Here is a 23,802-nt window from a genome sequence, read left to right as displayed (position 1 = left end):
CTCATTTCATTTTGCTTCAGGTTAGTCCCTTGTTCATCGGGGGTCGCCACAGTGGAATAAACCACCAACTTATTTAGCATTTGTTTTACAATCATACACTACAGCCAATTTAGGTTATTTAATTCACCTATAGCACTTGTCTTTGGACTGTGGGTGAAACCGGATCACCTGGAGGAAACATGTGAACACAGGGAGAAACTTCCATTTCATGTTGTCTTTAACTATTATATGATACAAATATGAGATTAAAACTTGAAATTAGAGCTGGGCGATATGGCAAATATGCAAACTCAATCTTTTCTTTTTTTTTATTATTATTATTATCTTCTGTAAGGCAAGAATTCTATTCATAAAACTCACCTGAATCGCTCTCAATAGTGTCATAAATCTATTATTATTATAATTTTTTATCAAATTCAGTTTGATATACATTTTACGGCAGGGGTGGGCCAACATCTTGAAGCGGAAAGTGTGAGCATACCTGCAGTCTCTTTTAAAATGTATTATAGAAGTATCGGATCTGGTTTCAGTATCGGCAAATACTCAAAATCAAATGACTCAAAGGCAAAAAAAGGACATCCCTATTGGTCAGTGTATATTAGATAGGACGTCATTGACATTGATATCTTTTGTTTATTAGAGTCCAATAGAGGTGTTTTGTTGTGAACACTAAGGCTACTATTTGGTTTTGTTTGGTTCTTTTCTTTAGCACCTCCATAGTCTTTCTAACATTTTGTTGTTTATAGTCTATATTATAAATAGCTCACTCACTGATTTACTATCACTTCTGTAAATAATACATAATCATGCGTTTACTTAATTCTTGTTGACAATCCTTACTTTGTAGCACAATTTACTTAAATTTCTCAGCTCAAGTGTACAACCACACTCTCTTAGACTGCTAGGAATTGTAACAATTACCAATAGACATAGTGTTGTCTATATTAGCCAATAACTTTACAAATACTCCTATGAAAGCTGAGAATTTTGGCACAGCATTAGGCTAGGATAAGAGTTTGTAGAACAGGATACTTTTAGTCAGTAAATTGTCTGTTAGGGGGAATTGTCAAAGCTAAGCATTACCTTACACATCTTTAAGGTAATCTTTAACCAATGTTCTCTATTTATCTGCGGGTATTCAAAGAAGGAACTATTGCAACCGGTTGCAACCCTGCCTTCAACAGGGCATTTAACCCCAACTTGCTCAAGGGAGATTGTCCAAATATGTTAAACGACTACTTGAATTACTAATATGGTCTTACCCAGGGTTGGACTCCAAAGGCTGCACACTTCCACAACGGGTAACAGGTCATTTCTCAGCTAACTCACACAACATTGGTGTGACCTCCTCCAAACGACTTCTCTCATTGTGCTCATGCGTGAGCTCATGGTGGCGAATGTGACACTTTGCTCAGGGGGTAGAAGCTTTAATAGCACATTAATGTCATCCTCCATCACGCGCTCATGTACTCCCCACCCGCTCTGCATGGCAGCTCCCTCCAGCACAACTCCAAATAAATAATTATCATAACAGACACGACACAAAGTGCTATTAGAGCAATGAAGGGAAGACTTCAGGAATTCAAAAAAAAAAAAAAAAAAAATTACTGAAAGACATATTTTTTCCAATGTTTTAGGATGTTTGTGAAATAGTACATTCAATGCATGTAAGGTTTGAATTTGAAGAAATTTCACTTGTTCCTACTTATGAATCATGACAGGTCTTGCAGTGCAATAGACAAATGTTTTGACGTCAAGTTTATTTTATTTATTTATTTTATTTAGTATGTTGACTGTGAAAAGTTATGCAATGCCAAAAAATGTTTTCCTTGTTGCCATATACAGAATATGCTGCAACAGGTATAGACATGAAATAGCATAAATCAGCTCTTAGGGACTGTTCACAACTTGTCACTTTTTCTAATTGAATTGCTATCCTATTATGAAAAGGGCAGGTGTAAATGTCCTGTGAATTGTGGAGTTGCTAAATGAATTAACGCTAGAACTTCCAATGCAGTCATTTTGACCGCTTTTATTTATTTATTTATTTATTTATTTATTTATTTATTTATTTATTTAATTAATTAATTAATTAATTAATTAATTAATTAATTAATTATTTATTTATTTATTTATTTATTTATTTATTTATTTATTTATTTATTTATTCTTTTTGCAATTTAAAAACTTTGTTGAAAAAAAAACATATATGTATCACCCTGACTTTTCATTCTAACATTGTTATTTTATTAAAATTACAAAACACAAAAGAGTTCTGATTATTTCTACCTGAAACCAAAGAGCATAGAATCACCTAGAGGCGACACTCTGTTGCTGTTTGGGAAACAGCCACTAGATGTCATGTGGCAGCCATTTTGCAATGAAAATTCCAATAGAACAGCAGCACAGATAATTATTGTTAGACACAATAAATTAAAATACTGATTTAAATATGAGTTAAAATATTATAACATATGCTCTCAGCATAAATAAGTATGAAAAGTAAAATAACTTTGAAAAGTAAAATTTTAAACAATATCTCAATGAAAAGTGACAATTTCCAAAATGTTGACAAGACTAAGTTTACTATATCTGGTATCTAAAATATCTTTTCTCACTTATAACATTAAATTAAGGTTAACAAAATAACTTAGATTACAATTGTATTTTTTTAGCTTTACTCAAATAAGAGTGATACAAAAAATGAGTATACCACTGCAAAAACAACTTTATCTAGTTTCTATGGCCTCCATGATTTTTATCGACAGCATTAAAAATCATGAATAAAAAAGGATGAATTTATTTGTTAGAATTCAATCACTTTTGACAAAGTGGGTTTTTACATAACTTTATTAGTCTTTTCTTAACAGACAATACTGGAAAGAATACTATATACTATTATAACATAATACAGCAACAAAAAGTACTGTCAATCCGTTATCAACAGATTTTAAAGTATTAATTTATATTATGCCCGTGCATAAACTATTAAATTAAAGTAATTTCACCTTAAAGTGACAGTTTCAAGAAAACAAATATGGTTAAAATATACTAAACAAGTGTGTAAAATAAACTATTAAAAGTGCTAATAGCAGCAGTCTTGTGATTGTAAATGTTATATTGGCGTCTTTCAGATGTATTTCAGCCTTAATGCGCTTTTTAAATAAATAAATAAAAAACAAAGCAAATGGATGACTGATCGCTTTCACTCCAAAATGGCGGAATCACAAGGCTGTTGCTGGGCACTGCTGTTGCAATGGAACCTTCTATTGAGTGTCGCCTCTTAGTGATTCTAAGCTCTTTGCTGAAACTACAATAGAGGATAAAATGGCCGCATGCTTTTTAGTGTCAGCTACTTTTCTCTCTGACTTTAAATATGCGTGACTCTGTTGCCTGGCAACTTCCTGCTCACATAAACACCTTTTCTGTTGGCCAAAACTTTACTTCAGATATGTCTTTCAAAACAGTACATTCAGTACTGGCAAAAACCCTAATACCCTGCTTGCAAAAGTGAAAATAAAAGTGAGGTGTGGAAGTTTGTGGTTGGTCTACGTAGCCTAACTACAAATTTATAGACTATTATCCATAACTATTGCATTTTTATAGTGATGACTTAATTAAATTTGGTGACATTTATTAATTCATTTTCTTTTCGGCTTAGTCCCATCATCGATTAAGGGTCCCCACAGTGGAACGAACCGCCAACTTATCCAGCATATGTTTTACACAGCGGATGCCCTTCCAGCATTGGGAAACACCCACACACTCTCTGTAGTAATCGTAGGAAACCCACGCCAACATGGGGAGAACATAAAAACTTCACACATAAATGCCAACTGACCCACGTGGGGGTTCGAACCAGCGACCTACTTGCTGTGAGGCGATTGTGCTACCCACTGCGTCACCGTGACGCCCATGACAAACATTCAAAGCTTAATTTTAATATCTCTATAGAAGCTTTAAATTTAAATATGACGTGACAATATGAAACTGTTTATAAATGACCGCTATGGTTATTCTAGTAGTTATAGAATTCTGGTAGTTCCAGTGTTAATTTTTTTTTCTATAAAATGAGGAGGTTGTGGATAAATTAGGAGGACACTCATGAAAATGTTTGCTTTTAGTATAATTGTGTAAATAAGTGATTTGAACTTTGGACAACCTGTGCACAAAATATATGTGTCAAACTTCAAAAGAAACTCAGCCCAAATTGTTTACAACCACTTAACTTTAAAAAATAAATGACAATGTATTCTAGTTTTATTTGTATATAGCACTGGATTTGATGATCAGATCTATATCTGTTTAGCAGGTACACATTTATGGGCAAAGTGCAAAAGCCAATAGAACCTTTTAGGTAGGCATTATGGTCCTGATAAAACTGTCTACACCCATTGACACATGCACAGCTTGTGAGCTAATGACCTCTTATATCTGTAAGGAACGATCGGAAACAAAGAAGTGTGTAAGTAGAAAAAGAATGGTGTTACCCTCCTGATTAATACATAAATAAATTACACTAGTTTAGCACGTCATGTCTGATGGCTCCATATTTAAGGTTATTTATTTTAGGGTAACAGAAATTAAAAAATAAACAGTACTGGTCATTAATTTCAATAACTTATACAATTTGCTAATATGTAAGTTATATTGAATGGCTTTTTAGTGGCGGCCTTCTGTTAATCATGGTTAAAATGTATGTCAAGTCACTGTCCACTGCTGTGTCACTGACAAAAGCAGTGTGGGCACTTGAGTAGTCATGATACCATTATTACTCTTACGATACCAGACCAGCTAAAGTATAATGATACCAAGTAGAACTGCAATACTGTAATTCAAAACTTAAATTATGAAGAAAATTGTCAAAAATAATATATGTTAAGTTATAATAGGCCTACTTGGATTTAATTCTCTTAAGGCCAAAAAGTATTATTTGCACCTCACTCCATCTAAAATTTATTCACTCTTTTTGTTTATTTTGTAGGTAACTGACCAACAAAAAATACATTAAAATAAGGATACAAATTTTACCGAATGAAATTTTTACAAAAGAGCATTTTTGCCAACAAAATTAGGCTATATAAAGTGGTCAAAAATTGTTTTAATGTTTTCTGTTGCTATTTTGGGTATTTCATCCGTTTTATCTTTCAGTATTTTCAGGTAACAATGCAAAGTAATTTAAAATTTTACTTTGTGAGTCTTTCTTTTAAAGAGATTGTTGCGGTTGTTGCTACTAAATCATATTAACAGGAACACAAATTAATCAATTCAGATGTGGGTTCGAACTGAAGCGCTAGAAAAGTGCAATAAGCTACTATAAAAGGCATGACTTCTACACAGTTTTGCACCCTTAAAGGGCTCCACGGACTATTTAAATAAAATGTTCTATTGTTGCACAAACGTGTGAGCATTTTAGCCACTTTTCCACGTGCAACATTATCTATTGTAGATAAACCATATATGACAATACTACCTTTTACAAACTACAGTGGCACTGCCGGTTTTTTGAAGCCATAGTATTGTTATACTACCATAGTACCAGTAAACTGTGCAACCCTAGTAGGTACAGAGTGTGCAGTAGCTTTAGATAATGCTGTTATAGGCCCAGATTAGAGGAACATCAGCACCAAAAATGTTTCCGCGTTAAGTGAAATGAAGGCTAATGCCCAACACTTGTCCTCTTTCACTATACAGTTTGAAGCACTGCTAAAGTTCTCCACCTCTGTCTTTTATTTGCAGTCAGCCTCTATCAATTGTAGCACTTCCTCCGAAAGCAGTGTGTTTTTTTGGAGCTGTCCCTAACAGATGTCAACACCACATCACATGTCAGCTCCAACGCATCATAACTCGCAGTGGTCAGCTGGAGCTCTCATCACGGAGCTGGACTGAGCCACATGAGCTACAGCTGCCCTCAAGCCTGGCTGTGCAGTCACTGGAAAGAGATTTCATCAATCTGAGACAGAGGAGAGATGAAATGAGTATAAATATAACCCAAGTGACAACAGCGACATAGCTTTAGCCTTACATTGGTGTTTAAGAGAAGTTCAGTTTATGAGCACAATCGAACTTCAGTTTGTTAAAACTTTTTTGACAATGACAATATCTAAAAAGACATGCCAAAAAAGAGATCAAAAATCAAATGGAGTGATTTATAACTCTGTTTGAAATACACTATACTACTATACACTATACTTAATACACTCCACTAACATTATTTAACTAGTTTAAAGAAAAAAAGCAGTTAATTTTGACTTTTAATTTCTGAAAACAAAACCGTATTATAACTTGTCTAGAAACTGCTTCTAGATTTAAACATTTTTAGATATTTGGATTAGAAACAAGTCAAAACATCTAGGCAAGTAATTTTTATTTATTAATTTTTTCGGCAGTGTATTCATAAAAGATACACATTGCTTGGGAAACTAGAATGTTTATATTATAAAGTATTTAGAGTAAAGTATTTTGGGAGAAGTTGATGAGTACACATTCTGTAAATCCTGCAGCTCTGAACTCTAAAGTCCCTTTAAGGCAAGACATTTCAATCGACGGCCATCTCGGAAATTTTTCAGTATACTCAGGCATTCTATTTGAATGGGGAATCATTAAAATCTCTAAAACTGTTTGCCAAGTCTACCATTACCATTACAAAACTTATTTGGAATTTGGAATCACCAATAAATCTAAACAACGGTGTCTTCCGTTTAGTTTCTAAACGTTTAAGTCAAACAAAACCTTTTTTCAGGTTGCCCATGTAATGCGCATGCATACTCGAAGAGAACAAGATCACAACACCAACCTCATTTATGGCTTTGTTACACATTATCATTCTCTGAATAATGCCTTGTTCGATCACGCTGGTCTTCTGATGTAGTTCCCAACTTGATAGCATGATCTCCTCCCAAATAACAGCAGCCTCTTTGTTTACAAGTATGTGGGCGTTTGTTGTTTAGTTTCTATAATGTGATGTGCGTTTGAGGGGACTGACTCAACCTTGGGTAACTTTCATACGGCTTACAAAACTAAAGAACATTTGTTTCCAAGTCTAGTTGGTTTATTTAAAAGAAGAGATTTCAACCTTTATGTGCATATATTTCTCATGTTTGAGAAGCAGTTATTAGCTGAAATTTCAATGTATTTGCTGACCCTAGAGGGTTCATAACACCTGCAGAAACTGTCATAAAGAACACATGTCTGGTCCGACCCCCTCTCCCGGAGAAACGTCAGTCTATAGAAATCAACGATTGGCTCCTGTACTAGAAGGCAGGTATACTATACAAAAAACTATATAGTGTTATGTATTCTATTGTCTTCATCTTTACACTGCAGCCCGTCAACCATTATAAATCAACTAATACAAACATTAAGATGTTTAAACAATGAAATTTGTTTTCTTTCAAATATTTTAGAATCACAATATCACAGTAATATTTTACAATATAATTAATTTAACGTGTTTTTCCCTTCCCCAACACTTTGCCCTTGAAATTACATAGGTGGGACTTAAGCCGCTTAGTGACACTATTAAATCCAGGAAAACAAGGTTGTAGTTAGGGATGCTAACAATTACTTGATAATCAATAAATTGTAGATAACCCTTTCAATCGATAGATCTTATTGATGACCAATTAAGCATGAACATTTAAATAATAAGTTTAGTGTTGTGAGACACAAATTCATGACTTTACACATTAAATAATCCTGTGTGTGTAGTTTACTTTACCTTATGTATTTACTCTCTTGGTTACTGGATTTTCTCTAAAATATGAAGGTGTTTTAAGCTATTTTATCTTATTTTATACTCTCATTATCTTGCGTTATGGCCAGACATGCGGCGAACTCCATTCTTACAACAAGTAATAACTAATTTTCTGAATGGAAAAGGCTTGGGTGGTTGGTTAGTTTAATATAGTTTAAAACACTTTTTGTGTTTATGATGGAGTGGTGATTAACGATTAATCGATAATTGATCATTAATTTAAATGATCATCGACCACAGAATTTTGTGGACATCGCTAGCTAGAGTCCAAATTAGTCATTCTCTGTGGTTCTTGAAAATGTTTTTTAAATTAAATATCTCCCTTTGGAGTGGACTTTCAGACATATTAACTCATATGTTTTATTCCTAAACATAAAAACTGCACATTGTCTACGATTAAAATGTGAAAAAACACAATTCAGCAATACCGTAATTCAGCAATATTCATAATTAAATGTAAAGTGCATATGAATAAAAAAATACCGAAATTCTGCAATCCAGACACTTTCACATAATTGCACAAGACTTCCTTGCAAGCTTTCACTCACTTGGAAGGAAACAAAAACCCCAGCCAGTCACAGTGTGAAGCATTGCAGGCAATCTCCAGTGAAAGCGAACAGCACGCCATAACAACTACATCACTGCCATTATAACCAATTAGGCTGAGCACCGCGAGAAACGACAAGACATGCAAGAGTTTTCATTCTCCATTATATTACATACAAATTCTCAGGTTTTGATTGGGTGACATTTATAATGGCGTGCCCAGATAATTTTACAGTGCACGCACGGTAATTTCTCTCAAAAGCAGGAGAAATGCTAGAGTTTAGAGCAGGTGACAACTCTTTCTGTTTGGCTGCTGAATGCCAATAGTCATGTGGAGCTGAAAATAAGGAATCAAACAAAAAATAATGACACACACACAAAAATGCTTTAAAAACAGATATTAAAATGGCTTAGAACCACTACATATTTTCTAGTTTAAAAACGGCCACTCATTTAAACCACTGCAGGAATACATTGACTTAATTCCTGATGATAGCAGCCATTAGAATGTGACACTCCATGGCAAAGAGGAAAAGCATGCAGACGCACAGCCAGAGGAAAGATCTTGTCATTGTTAGTTTGTCACTGCTGCCAGGTCGCCAGGCCTTCACTTCAGGTATGACGGGCACACAAAGAGCTCATTATCAGGTCTAGCAGTGCCTGCGCCCCTATAGTGTTTGGGACTTGTCGGAATCTGCCTCTTTCTATTTACCTCTAATCTACAGACAGGAAGAGAAAGCTTTGTCTACTTTCTGGTCACATTCTGAAGGATGGTCTCTCCAGCACACTATCAACTGAGATTTCTTTTTTTACCTTAATCCACAAGTTATAATCCTAAATGGAGTAGTCTGTGGGGCTTATTTGTGTGCCGCTGTATAGACGTTTCAGCTTGTCATTTATCAGTAAAGGACAATAACAGAGGCACAGCGAGCAGCGCGGCAGTCGTTTCTTCCTCCTTTGGCAAATCCCTGATAAATGACTTAGCCGAGGATGATTTTTCATGTGATGGTTAGGCTCTATAACTGTCCTCATTGGTTGATTTCGCAGAGCCTGGCACAAATAAAACCTGAGGTGGTTCTCCAGACTGGAGCTCGTCGAACGCCTTTGATAGTTTCAGAGCTCTTTCCCTAGTCGGTGATGAAGAATAAAAGTGAAATATTTATACAGTTCTTTCCCAAAGCAGTATTAATGCTCATGTGGGGAGGAAAGAATGCATCTTGCTGTTTTACTAGTCATTGTACGACCAGTGAAAATGAAGCTCTTCTTAATTCCTGCTGCACTACTATTCAACCGAGCAAATTATTGAAGCACCAGGGATGCTCAGTAACTGGTATCATAAACCACATTCATCACCTTAAGGGTTAGGTTGTTAAGGCATTCAGTTCATCAGAAATTGATTTGCTGGGGCAAAAAGTATGCTGGAGAGCATATAATTAGCGGATGTATTAAACATGTTGCTGTCACTGATTACAGCACTAATGTGCAAAAAAATTTACTATCATTTCTGCAATCATGGAATCCACAGCAACTACTCAAGCATTCTCAATCAGACTCTTTGCCTACAAGAAGGAAGAGATAAATGGAGGAATAATAAATTTGGCTCACATTAACATTTTCAACAATAACAAACAACTTTAAAATTAGGGAAAATGTGCAGTCAGCTGGTAATTGTGTCAAAATGTACACTACAATTATTTGGGGTGGGTATGAGCTTTTAATGAAAGAAAACTAACATGATTGCAAAAGTTATTTTTTAATATCTGTATGATTCTAAATGCTATCATGACTTTGGAATAGCTTATATTATAATGTTAAGTTAGGAATACATCACATTGACAACATTCATTATTTCAATGAATTGAGGCTCAAGAAACTGAAACAGTTAGAATCGAAAGTTTAAAAGAAAACTTTCAAATAGGAATAATTTGTGACATAAATGTTTTCACCCAATTGATCAATTCATTTTCTTTTGTTTTTTGTTTGTTTGTTGAGTATGAGAATAAAATACAAAAAGGTTTATGCTGTGCTAATGACTAGCTGGCTATATACCATTTCTAAAGGTGCCGTTGACTTGAAATTTTCCTAATGTATTTAGTTTACAAATTAAGTTATGCATACTAAAATTAAATGTCACAGGGAAAAAAGTATTGAACACATTAATAAAGGGGGGTGTAAGCGGCAGTAAAAGCCCAGAAAGTAGCTGAAATCTCTCGGTAGTTATTCAGCAACCCTCTGCCCTTCATCATTGTACTGCTTCAGTCCAACATTTACATTACCAGGATGATAAAGATGAAACCAGTGTGGACATTTCAGCAAGACAATGATCCAAAACACAGCCAAGGAAACTCTCAAATGGTTTCAGAGAAAGAAAACGAATGGCATGGTAGAATGGCCCAGCCAATTACCTGACTTAAATCCAATAGAGAATACAAAATAAAGATTTGATAGAGGAGACCCACAGAACCGTCATGATTTTTACACATATGAGAGGCGTCTTCAAGATGCCATCACCAAAAAAAAGCCTTTATATAAAGTATTAAATATGTTTCAGTAGTTCAGTACTTTCTCTTTGTGTAATTCCATTGTTATTACAGATAACTATTTTTTTCAGATTTTATTTGTTTTGTTTGGGGTTTTTACCAAAATCTGGTTAAATTCCATGTCAATGGCTCCTTTACATTATCCCAAAAAAAAAATAACCTGTTTAATACTTATTTCCCCTCCTGTATATACTATAACCCTGCTCAAATCACACAGCTACTTAATATTTAAACACAAAAAAGACTTGCTGTTTCACTACGAATGACATGCAAGAAGCACATGTAGAAAATCTGTTCCTTGTAATATACTTGATAACACAGTTTGATGTCATTATTCAAAAACTGTCTCACTGCAACTGACCAATCAGAACCAAGTAGTTAATGGAGCCATGTAATGGTAATTTTAGTGAGATTGATGGGTCTGACTGCTTGCAAGTGGTCTATAAAATTGACAGTAATGGAGGTTAGTTTTGAGCGCTCTCATTAAATTGTCCATTTTTTGAGAGTGACTCGATATGAAGGCTATACTGTACCGCAGGCATTATCAGTTCTCACCATTTCTGAAAAAAAGCTGATGCTAAAAACAATTTGATAAGTGATGTGTTCATATTTGCAGAATGACAGGAACAATATTTTCTGCATAACCATTTTGATAGTCCCCTTCAGATATTCCATTGACTGGAATTAATTTAAATCTATACTATCTAGCAGTTATATGAGTTTTAGTTGACTTTCTCAACATCTGCTCACATGTTGTACTGATTTCACATGTACTACGGAAGTGGTGTTAGTGAGACCAGCAGGGGGCGCTCAACCTCAGGTCTGTGTGGGTTCTAACGCCCTAGTATAGTGAAGGGGGCTCTATACTGCTCAGTCAGCACAGACTTTCAGATGAGACGTAAAACCGAGGTCAGACTATCTGTAGTCATTAAAAATCACAGGATGTCCTTCGAAAAACAGTGGGGGATTTAGCAAAACTATACAGTAGGTTTTGTAAACTATACATTTAAGGCATTTTTAATTAATGTTTGCTAAGCCTTTTCTAATAAATACATTTTCATTATTGATATCCGCACCTTTTAGCATTTGCTTTGCACTACGCAAGTGAGCTGGCAAAAGTCCTACATATGCAAAGTGTTCATGCAGACATTTTAGCATTGTAAACCTAATCAAACATTGTGCAGATCTTGCTACAATACTTTTGCATGATTCTATTTCTATTTTAACATTAAGTAAATTACAAGGTATCGAGTGAAAATTGGAGAAAATAAGTTTTATATTGTGTATGAGAGAAACATATTTGTGAATAGTGTTGTGAAATGTTTAGCAAAAAAATAGATTTTGGTTAAAGTACTTTTTTATTTATTTTTACTTTTTTATTCTTAATTGTAAATGTAAAAGGTGCATTTACACAAAAAGAAACTTATTTAAAAACATTGTTTAAAAATGTTTTACATTTACTGAAAATACACATTTTGGACACAGCAAAATGCCTTTAATTAATTCTTGAAGGAACACATTTGACACTGTTAAGGTACAAAGTGTCTTGTCACTGTAGTGGTACCTTCATGGATCAGATTTGTACCTTTGATGAAGGTACAATATTGTATCTGCAGGTTTTAAAAACCCAAGATATATTTTTGTTTCCCATGGTACAAATCATGTCCTTAAAGTAACAACTGCAATGGTACAAAATAGTTTCTTTGTCTAAAGGTACAATTCGTTTCCATAAAAAGGTAATGCCCCAGTGACAAATGATCTTTGGTACAACATTGTACCATTTTTTTCTGAGAGTATAGTTGCAAAGTTACTAGTAGTCAACAGACTGTCTAAAAGGGGCAATCAACATCAAATGCACCCTACACTATCAGGAAAAAATGGTACAATTTTGTACCAAAAACGTTACAAACCCTTGTTACTGGGGCAGTACCTTTTTATGGAACAGAATTGTACCTTAAGACAAAGAAACACATTTGTACTATTGTAGTTTGCACCTTTAAGGACATGATTTGTACCAAACCTGCAGATACCTTCATCAAAGGTACAAATCTGATATATGAGTGTACTACTACAGCGACAAGACACTTTGTACCTTACCAGTGTTAAATGTGTTACTTTAAGAAAATGTTTTAAAGGCATTTTGCTTTATACAAAATTTGTCAATTTATTTTCAGTAAATGTAAAACATCAAATAGATTTTTAAACAATGTTTTTAAATGGGTTTCTTTTTGTGTAAATGCACCTTTTCCATTTACAATAAAGAATTAAAAAAAATACTTTGACATACATCAAAAGATCATTTCACAACACTTTTCACCAAAATGTTACAGAAATACATTCTCACATGTGCAATAGAAAACTTTTTTTTTCTAATATCTTCATTTCAATTGTACCATAAAAGGTACAGAACAGTATCATAAGAGGTCTTTTCTGTGCCATATAAGGTACAACTTTTGCAACGGTACAAAACTGTTGCTTAAGGATCAATATTTGTACCACTGTGTACCTTTTTTCTGAGTGTGTATTTTAGCTTTGTAACAGGAACTTTATCTGCAATAAACTATGGCATTTGTGTTGTTAGTAATTTAACCGCACATTTTCTCACATTACAAACATTTTTTTTTTTTGTCACAGCTCTGCATGTGTGCACCAATTTGAGGAAAAATCAGCTAATACCCCATGGGAAAACCTTAAATAAATCAGATAAAGATACAAATTCGAGTAGATCCACGTCGTCACCCATTTGTTTATTTATGAAGGAGAAAATCAGCTATATTTATCAGTCATAAACACGACAGTCCCTTCTGCTCCCCTTCTGTCGGCTGTTTTTGTTTCTAAAGAAAAACAAAATATGGCCTCTATTTCAGTTTGCTGCCACAAAAACAAACACACTTCAAAAAACGGAATGCCAAATGTCAAGTTCAGACACTGTGCCACATGCAACTGGTCTCTGTCCAACGGGTCTGGATTGGTAGCTCTCGACCTGCACACGGACTAAACTCAAGGGCAATGTGTTGCCGCTTATCAGCCGGCCTGGTAAATAAGAGATCTTATCTTCGGCTTGCGATGACATTGAAGACCCGTGCTCTAATCAATAAAATCCAATTCTTTGTAGATCTGCGGCTCTGATTAGCGTCCTTCTAATCCAATCGCCATTTTTGTCATCCATTATAGTGGCATGGTGGGGCACTATAAAGGATGTTGTTATCGCTGGTTATGAGTTTAGCACTGATGTAAAGCTGGCAATGTGATTGGCCGAATGGAAACTTCCTCTGGCTGTTCTAATTGCAAATCCACTTGGGTCCAGACTGATACATTTCATCGCCTTGGCAACACTGCAGGCAGTGAACCTGGTAATGGGGGAAGTATATTCTCAGGAGAGGAAATTACTGCTTTCCATACTGTAGCTGGACAGTGCAAAGGGGGAGCAGGAAACCATGAACAACCTGTCCGAAAAAATCTGCTGCAAAATCTGTTGTACGACTGATAGCAAGCTAGATAAAAACAAAAACATTTAGTCGAAAGAGCATCCTAGAATATAATGCCTGCTGTTTCACATAAGAATTATGGCTTGTCATTTGGCTACGAGACTTGGCTCTCAGTCGAGATGATGATGGTGTGGTGTCCTTTGAGGCTAACAGTATGATGAATCTGTGTGTGATGATATGTGAAATGCAAATGCTCATGGGTGTAGAAACAGCAGCAAGTAAACATGTTGCAAAATTTAGGAGCATGTTTGTATAGCAGGGCTCGTATTATTACTAAAATCCAGGTAGCCTTCGGTCAGGCACTCTTCAGTTTTTGGTAGCCCGAATATAAATTTAAGTAACCTAAATAGAAAATAGAGGATTTAATAAATAAAAACAAAAAACACATTTACTAAATAAAAAAAATAATTGGCATTTGCTATAGGCTTATAATCATTTTAAAATAACCAAAATTGCATTATTTATACTTTTTAAAGTTTTTATTTAATTATTATTATTTCATTTTTTTTTTCCTGCAGCTATAAAGACATTCCAATAAGTTACAGAGTATATATACAGTTGAAGTCAGAATTATTAGCCCCACTGTTTATTTTTTCCCACAATTTCTGTTTAACGGAGAGATTTTTTCAACACATTTCTAAACATAACAGTTTTAATAACTGATTTCTAATAACTGATTTATTTTATCTGATACGATATATAATATCTTACAAGATATTTTCAAGACACTTCTATACAGCTTAAAATGACATTAAAAGGCTTAACTAGGCTTATTAGGTAAACTAGGGAGGTTAGGTTAATTAGGCAAATTGTATAACAATGATTTGTTCTGTTGTCTATTGAAATATATATATATATATATATATATATATATATATATATATATATATATATATATATATATATATATATATATATATATATATGAATATAAACCTAGTTAAAAGAATGGTGTGAGCCCATTGCGAGTTGCATGACAAGAACTGACCAATCAGCTTCATAATTTGTATGGAACATACACATTTCTATTAAAAAGAGAAAAAATACTAAATGAAAATACCAAACAATTTTGTTATATAGTTGATCAAAAGTGCCTTCAGACAGAGGTTCAGCAGCCTTTGACAACATTTGTTCTCTTTAAAAGGGAAGTACTTAGCCAATGTGTAGCTTAATTACCATTTTTAAAAAAATATATATATATATATTTTTTTGTTCTGTCAATTATTTTTAGTGTAAAATTATTACTTGCGTTTAAAAACCAAAAAACTTTCCAAAGAGTCCAATGATAAATGGACTATTGGTTTTTATTATTATTATTATTATTATTATTATTATTATTATTATTATGTGCTGTATTAATTGGTTACTGAGCAGCAATAAAGAACACTTTAAAATATAAGAAGTTTTCATGTAATTTTCAACACTAGTAGGGTTTTCAAATTAATGAATACATAACAATCGTGATAACCGTGAAACCATGAATATTACTCAGACTATAATCGTACAACCAAAATCTATAAATCGCAGCATCCCTACATCAGACAGATTCCAGCCATTTTGTTGTTAGCAGTACCACTTGCAGCATTGTCATAGAGACGCCAGTGGACACACTCACTGCCGCATATAACGTCATTGGTGCATAACTTTTTCCACAGTCTGTAAATGTGGTACTATGTTCACAATTTGCAGCCACGACCACCACAAAAAAAAAGTTTTCACAACAAAGTTAATTATAACTGTCAAATTACCTCCCTATTACCTATGCATGACCAGAGTTCTTTAATCGCAAGCCTTGCATGCAGACTATGTGCATGATGAAATTCTGACAGAGAACGTTTGGGCTGGCACCCCTCATCTAGCAGGTCCAGAGCAGAGATGCCTCTCCTCTCCGAGCTGCACAGGCATGCTTATTTTGAAAGACAGTAAGAGTTTTATACATTAAATGCAATTATGGAGATAAATGTTTGTTTTTTTCTGCATGAGGATAAAAATGTGAGCAGGTCACAAAGATCACACTGAAAATAAAATTGGAAATCGGAATCTGTCAAGAAAAAAAAATGCAATTGGTGGATCTCTAATTATCAATATAGCTTCCTCTTTCTGTTCCTATTCAATCCTAAATACGCACACTTCAACATGTATTAATAATAAATGTGTTATCACACCAAATGTATAATCAAAGCAAATTGCTTTGTTTGGCAATGCATTTACTGTAAGTGTCAGTCGCAAGCAAGTTTGTCTAAACTTCTCTGACTTTTCCCGTATGTAGATGAGAAAATAATTTGTTGTGATTTTTCATTTTCCCATTATCAAGCACTCGACAATTTCACAGCACAGCAATCACACAATAATGAACTTCCAGAAGCAATTAAGAGGCTCTTCCTGCCACATAGCCTTTGTGTGAGGTAATGCCTATATGGACTAATCATGGTGTGCTTCAGAGGAGCTGGTGGATTAGGTTTTTGATTAATATAAATATTTTTGGTAATACAAAAGATGAAACCCTCTAATCGATGCTCTGTTGAGTGTGTACCTCTGACAGTTCCTGTAATTTGGCCTAAGTGAAACTGGACATTATTGCAGCTGATAAGTTGCCAAGGAGACATCAAATTAACATTGCAGAAGTTATAAACCAAAATAATGCCTAACTTCACAAGAGGAGCTGGAAAAAAATAATATGAGATATTTTTAGCTACAATTTTTTCAACAGTCATATTTTATGGAAAATGATTTGTGGCATATTGCAACCATTAGTCAAAGCACGGTCTATTTTTATTCCACTAAAATCTAAACTTATAGCAGGCTAAAAATACAACAGTGCAATGCAAAGACAGCGAGTACAAGACTGTAATAATTCACAGGTCTGAATCATAATAGTATCATTGATGTCAATATAGCTTTGCATTGCTAAATCATCCCAGCTGTGATCTCTTTATTAATGAGAAGATCACAAATGTCTAAATGTATTCTGTGATACTGGGAAATAACCAGCTGTAGTGTGAAAACTGCAATACATTTTGTAGCAATTTATGGCATAAAATTCACAGACAGTAAATTTGCAAATGGAATTAACAAAATGCATCAATTGGCAAATTAATTGTTCTTCTCTCATATTTATCTGGGATATGAAAGATGAACATTTAGTAGGGAAAAATAATACTATGTTTATTGGGGTCTGACTGAGATCTCCACTCTTAACCCTCCTACTAAGGTAAAATGAAATAACAGTACTTCCCCACAGGGGTCAATTTAACCTATCCATTAAAAACCTCCAGAATGTGTTTATATATATAAATTTATTTTATTTTTTTTTTAAGTTTTGTGTCAAGGAAATTTTTGCTTTTTGTTTATAACTTAAATATCCCTTAAAAAAAAAACATGTGCTATCAATGTGTTTGAACTGAGTTTACTTGTGTAATTCACGCAGCAAATTCACTTCAATTGAGCATCAAATTCACTTCACGATGGACTCTAGCTCTAGACGGTGACACTAGCTTCATTGTTAAGTGGCTAATATGGATTTTACTGAGAGTAGCAGCTGTGCTTTCGGCACCATGTCTTAGAGCACTAGATCCTTTCAGAGGTGCACGAGATCGGAGTTCATCAACTCCTCCAGAAACTATACCTGGATGACGGAAGCTTTCAGCGGTGCTTAAGATTGAGCCAAGCCCAGTTTCATGAGATCTTGTTCGGTATCAGCAGGAGGATTTCTCCTCGGGACATCAACAACAGGCGCTACGTCATTATCATGCTTATACGAGAGCAAGCTGCTGATTAGTTCCTGGTTAACGTGGCGCGAATGTCCGCTCTTGCAGCATGTCTATTTGCATCATTTCACAGACTTAACATGAAAATCACTCGCGCTTTACACTTTATCAAGCCATGACATTGACCACCTACACAAGACAAGAGAGGAGACAGAACATCTTCCACCTACAAGGTCTGCGCCACATCCTGGGCATTACCTTGCAGGACAAAGTCTCCAACGTTGCAGTTTCGACTTGAGCCGGCCTTCCCAGCATGTACACCATGCTCCGACAATGTTGCCTGCACTGGCTTGGCCATATACACTGTATGGAGGATTGGAGAATCCCAAAGTACATCCTCTACTGAGAACTCTCTTCCAGGAAGAGAACCGTAGAGCGCCCGATTCTGTGATTTAAAGATGTCGTGAAGAGTGACACGAAAGTCCTTGACACAAACAAACAGTCCTGGGAAGACCTGGGCAGACTGCCCGATGTGGAGGTGCACCCTGATCAAACAGCTCGAGTCAGGTGAAATGAACATGATGTGTGCAGCGGAGGACAAACGAGTTCGGCAAAAGTTGCGGAACAATGACAGCCATGGAGCCACCTGTTGATGCGACTTCTGCAGCAAAGAATGTCTCTCTCGTATTGGCCTCATCAGCCACCAACGACGCTGTCCCAGACAATCAGTCATCCCTCAAGATAAGAATTAGGATAAGTCATCCATGGTCAACACTGACACATTTGATGAGCTGTTGTCCGGTGTCGGCAGGGGGATTTTTTTCTCAGGACACCAACAACAGGCACTGCGTCACAATCATGCCCATGTGAAAGCAAGCTCCTGATTGGTTAACACGGCATTAATTTACAGGAATATTGCGTCAATCGCACCGCCTCATTCGACCGAATGGTGCCGCAGGATGTCTATTCGCATCATTTCATTGACTTAAAATGTAATTCACTTGCGCTTGACACTTCATCTGTGTCTGGTGTGAATGCACCATCAGGCCAACTACATTCCAAAAAATATTTTAGCAAAATTGTTGCAAAGAATTTCTTTGGGCTATATAGTAATGTTCAACCTACATTGTTTGTTTAAATTCAGCCTAAATTAATTGTTTGCAACCACTTAACTTAAAAAAAATGTAAATTTTAAATCCATTTAATCATTTTTTTTAGTGTAAGGTGTATGCTAGCTAAAACCTTGGTTTATGCTGATTTATAAAAGTCAACAGCGACTGGCACATTGAAAGTCAATGCTCAGTTTCTTGCACAAACCGATTGTTTCACTTCATAAGACCTCAATCTATTATCATGAGCCAAAAATTAGGTGATAATTTTGGCTAGCCTGCCTGTACTTTATGTTTTAACTATTATGCTGAACCGTTCTTTATGCTGAATCATTCCGTTCCTTGCCAAAGTGGACCAGACCACACGAATACAGTTTAATTTTCAACTGTGGTGCTGCAACAGAGCTCTTTGGAATGTTACACAGAATGGTAGTTTTGTAGGTAATGAGTGGGTTACGAAATGTAAATAGCTCCCTTTGTTCATTTAAATTTAAATAAAGCCAAAATTATTTTGTTCATGTTCACATGTAAAAGTGAAAACAACAGCCTGACTAAACACTGTATGCCACTCATTCGTACAGGGGTGCTAACATAAATACACAATATAAGTCACAGTGCCCATATTCATTTAGAGGTCATATGTTGCGTGGCTCTGGGCAAAATTTATTTGCAAGACCAAGGGCCATGATTTCAGCTAAAACTTTCTTGAATGTTCTACTGATGGAAAAAAATCAGAGTGATCTCTATCTTGGATGGCCTGATGGTAAAAATGTTCCTTTTAGTGTAAAATATCCCTTTAAACAAGATTATTTTACATAAAACCAGTATTTTTAAAGGAATATTAGATGGACAGTTATCTGCAAGACTTACCAGTGTTTTGATCCATGTACTCTTGTGAGGAATGCTGGTTTTGATGTACCCATTCCCCGTTGCATTTGAAGAATATCTGCAGGGCTGGGGTGGCACGGCAGCGCAGCTTAATCGGGTTGTTTTTGATTATGTAAGCATCCTCAGGCTCTTGCAGGAAGTGAGGTAACGTCCCACCAACTGATGACAAGGAATCAGCAAGGGCATCACCAACGGGTCCTGTGAAATCAATTAACACATATGAGAATTTTCCCTAGCACGCTTCTGCACAGTTTAAGCTCATAAAAGTATTTTAGGATCATTTTTATGCAAATGTGCTCAACATTTCATCAGCTTTGGGTTCGTAAATATGGTGCTTTTTTATTCCTCTGGGGAATGTTCTGAGCTTCCCATTGATTTTAAACTGTACGCCGAAGAGACAATTCCACTAAAACAATTCGAGCCATTTTCTACTTTAAAAACGCATTAGGTTTCCCTGAGTGCTTTTGTGATGAAAAGAATAAAAGAATTAGCGATGGAAGAGGGTGCGACTGATTGCTTTGTGTTTGACTGATGAGCTAAAATCCATCTCGGTGCAGAAGAAAATGAGAACGCTCTTTCTTGGGCCGAGGGTTTGTTTTATTTTTCTTTCTTTCGTCAATCATTCTAAAGAGGAAGAAAGAAATTAAAACAGCAGACGGACCAATAGAGTTGAAACAGAGGAGACAAGTAAGATAAGGGGTGCGGACGATGTGCGGGAAGAAAAAAAAAACATGAAAGTCATTAACAACCAACTAGTTCAACTCTGCTTACTGAAATATCACTAATTTCATACCTCCCACATTTGCGGTCCCTTGGAATTGATTACATGTACATACAGTACATGTATTCTTATATACTGTACACCACGCTACAGTATTTTTAAAAAAGAGCAGTTCAGATGTGCACTCTTGGAATACTGTAGATACTGCAAGAAGACATGTACATTTATTTACTTTTTTGCTATTTTCTAAATGCTTTTAATGCAGCCAAGATGCTTTAAAATGGTCAAAATTGGCAGTAAAAACATACAAATTTATTTTAAATTTTATTTTTTAAACATTCTACTAAAATAAATGCTATTCTTTTTAAACTTTTGAAATAAAAAATGAGCTTTCATCGTTGACAATAAGAAATATAAGACCCACAATCAGCAAATAAAGGTGATTTCGGAAGGATAACCTGACACTGAAGACTGAAATTTAGCATCACCAACGAAAGAATAAAATTAATTGTTAAATAAAAAAAATCTAAACATAAAATAACATCATAAATGAATAAGAGTAAATTTTAATTATTGATAATTTGACTGTTATTACTATTCTTTCGAATGAAAATTTGCAGCCTTGCTCAATTTAAAAGGAACTCATGTCAAACTTTGGCTTGGGAGAATTTTCACATAAAATTCACCAACAATTTTACAAATGAAAATAGTAATATTTCATAAATTTTTCAAAGCCACACATTCAACATATTTCATACGCGACTTGAATGTGAATTTGATATGCGATTGGACATGTAAAGATCATGTAATTTTTCTGCAACCAATTCATTATGCATTATTGAATGCAAAAACTTTGATGTAAATGATCATCGACAAATTTGTTGACTACTAGATATAGTACGCAGCACAATGATTTCATTTTAGTATCAATATTTTAGCATATATAGGCCTGTCACAATACCTACAGTATGTAATGTTGTACGATATATTGCACCAAAATACATTGCGATAAACAATTTTATTGCCATTTTAAGATCATTTTATGCCACTCATTCTATAATGCCAGCATGACAATATAATAGCATTATAATGCATGTACACTCTTCCAAAGAACACATAATATTTTAATTTTAATAATATTTAATTTAATAATAGTCATTTTAACAATTTAACAACTGTAAAACGTTTCACATTGGTTAAACTTACCAACTTAAGTTCACCAGCTGCATTAAAATCGTGAATCAAGATGAAGAATTTCAACAAGTTCAGTTAACTAATATCTTCAGGGCAGCTGGTGGAGTTTGTGAGTTTAACAAAGTTAAATGTTTTACAGTAGGCATTGGAATCAGAATGTAAAAACGCATATTCTAAACAAATAAATAATAATAATAAATGTTAACAAAAAAGGTAAAAAGAAACCAAGGCTGTGATATATTTAATATATTTCACTTATCAGACACCACATGAAGATTCATTCATTCATTCATTTTCTTGTCAGCTTGGTCCCTTTATTGATCCGGGGTTGCCACAGCGGAATGAACCGCCAACTTATCCAGCAATTTTTTTTTTACGCAGCGATGCCCTTCCAGCCGCAACCCATCTCTGGGTTGCAACCCATCTCTGAGAAACATCCACACACACGTTCACAAACACACACACTGATACTACGGACAATTTAACCGACCCAATTCACCTGTACCACATGTCTTTGGACTGTGGGTGCAACCAGAGCACCCGGAGGAAACCCACGCGAACGCGAATGCAAACTCCACACAGAAATGCCAACTGAGCCGAGGCTCGAACCAGCGACCTTCTTGCTGTGAGGCGACAGCACTACCTACTGCGCCACTGCTTCGCCCCCTTTATTAATCCGGGGTCGCCACAGTGGAATGAACCGCCAACTTATCCAGCACATTTTGACGGATGCCCTTACCACATGAACATATTATTATAACACAGACAACATATACAATTATTTTAATCACTTTCAACAGTGTTTTGCAAAAAATCAAAGGGTTTTTCTCAAAATGATACCAAACTTTTGCATTTACACCTCTGCATGTGGATTTGGGATGCTGGGTAGGCAAAACCCAGGCAGAAAGCCCAAAATAGCACAGGTTAAAAAAAATGTGCCAAATTAAGTGAGGTTTTTTTTTTCCTGACAACAAGCTAATTATATTCTTACCCTATTGGCAGTTTTTTTTTTTTTTTTGCTTGCTTTAAGTAGAAACTTTGTTCATTTTGGCATTTTATTTCTTAAAACAAAACAACATGTTTTGATTGTCTAAAAAATGCTTCTTAATTTAAGAATTTGTACATACTTAAAATAGAAACATGCATTTTTGCAGTGTAGTTGTGATTTCTATGCAGATGTACTCTCCAAAAATCCTCCCAATCTATCTAAAATAATAAATTCATTCCAAATAGCGTTACTTAATTCACTGGATAAAATTATATTCATATCGCAATATATATTGAAAAAATTTTTAAAAAAAATGCAATTCCATTCACTTCCAGTGTCATGCAGCCCTATTAGATCCCACCACATGCTATGAATGGCTGCTACAAGGCAGCAGCAGACTGACCCCGTGATTTAATGGCCATCACTATGAACAGCTGTGCCCAAGTGTCATCTGTCTAGCTTGTTTGTGAAGAAATGCAGTGTGTTATAATTGCCCCCGGTCACTACTACTCAATTCCAATCTGTGCGCAAATGCACTGTGATTAAGAGAAAAGCGGAGAGTCCCGTTTCCCTCATCTTACATGATTTATGTGACAAGTTTTTAAGAGGGGCCAAAACAGAGCAGAAGAGAGGAAATGTTAATTATGTGTAAAACAAAAACATGCCAACAGCACTTTAACCTCTAATTAAAACCCTTTCTTGTTGAATGATCTGTGCAAAGAACTACAGCTTTGACGAAATTAAAGGTATTGTTCAGAGATTTATTCCCAGGCGCGTGATACCTAGTTCACGGTGAAGTGCATTCTGGGCTATTTGCAGAATCGCCAAGTGGAAAAAGCACAGTCACACTAGAGATATCAGGCGA

At 35.1% G+C, this 23,802-nt stretch overlaps 1 protein-coding gene across 3 annotated transcripts in view; it reads right to left on the bottom strand.

The window, feature by feature from the left end:
* The window catches only part of unc5db (unc-5 netrin receptor Db), a 443,298-nt gene that overhangs the window by 107,049 nt on the left and 312,447 nt on the right, over nucleotides 1–23,802 (bottom strand). For all 3 annotated transcript variants that reach the window (XM_087253524.1, XM_087253523.1, XM_087253522.1), the window contains one exon: nucleotides 20,017–20,232. In XM_087253524.1, coding sequence (XP_087109650.1) covers nucleotides 20,017–20,032 — 16 coding nt within the window. In that variant the 5' untranslated portion in view covers nucleotides 20,033–20,232. The remainder of the gene's footprint in view (nucleotides 1–20,016; nucleotides 20,233–23,802) is intronic.

The sequence above is a fragment of the Danio rerio genome, chromosome 5 (assembly GCF_052040795.2).
Source record: "Danio rerio strain M-AB ecotype USA chromosome 5, GRCz13ab, whole genome shotgun sequence".
Classification (NCBI taxonomy): Eukaryota; Metazoa; Chordata; class Actinopteri; order Cypriniformes; family Danionidae; genus Danio; species Danio rerio.
Note: the sequence above shows the minus strand (reverse complement) of the source record. Positions and strands in the feature narration are given on the sequence as shown.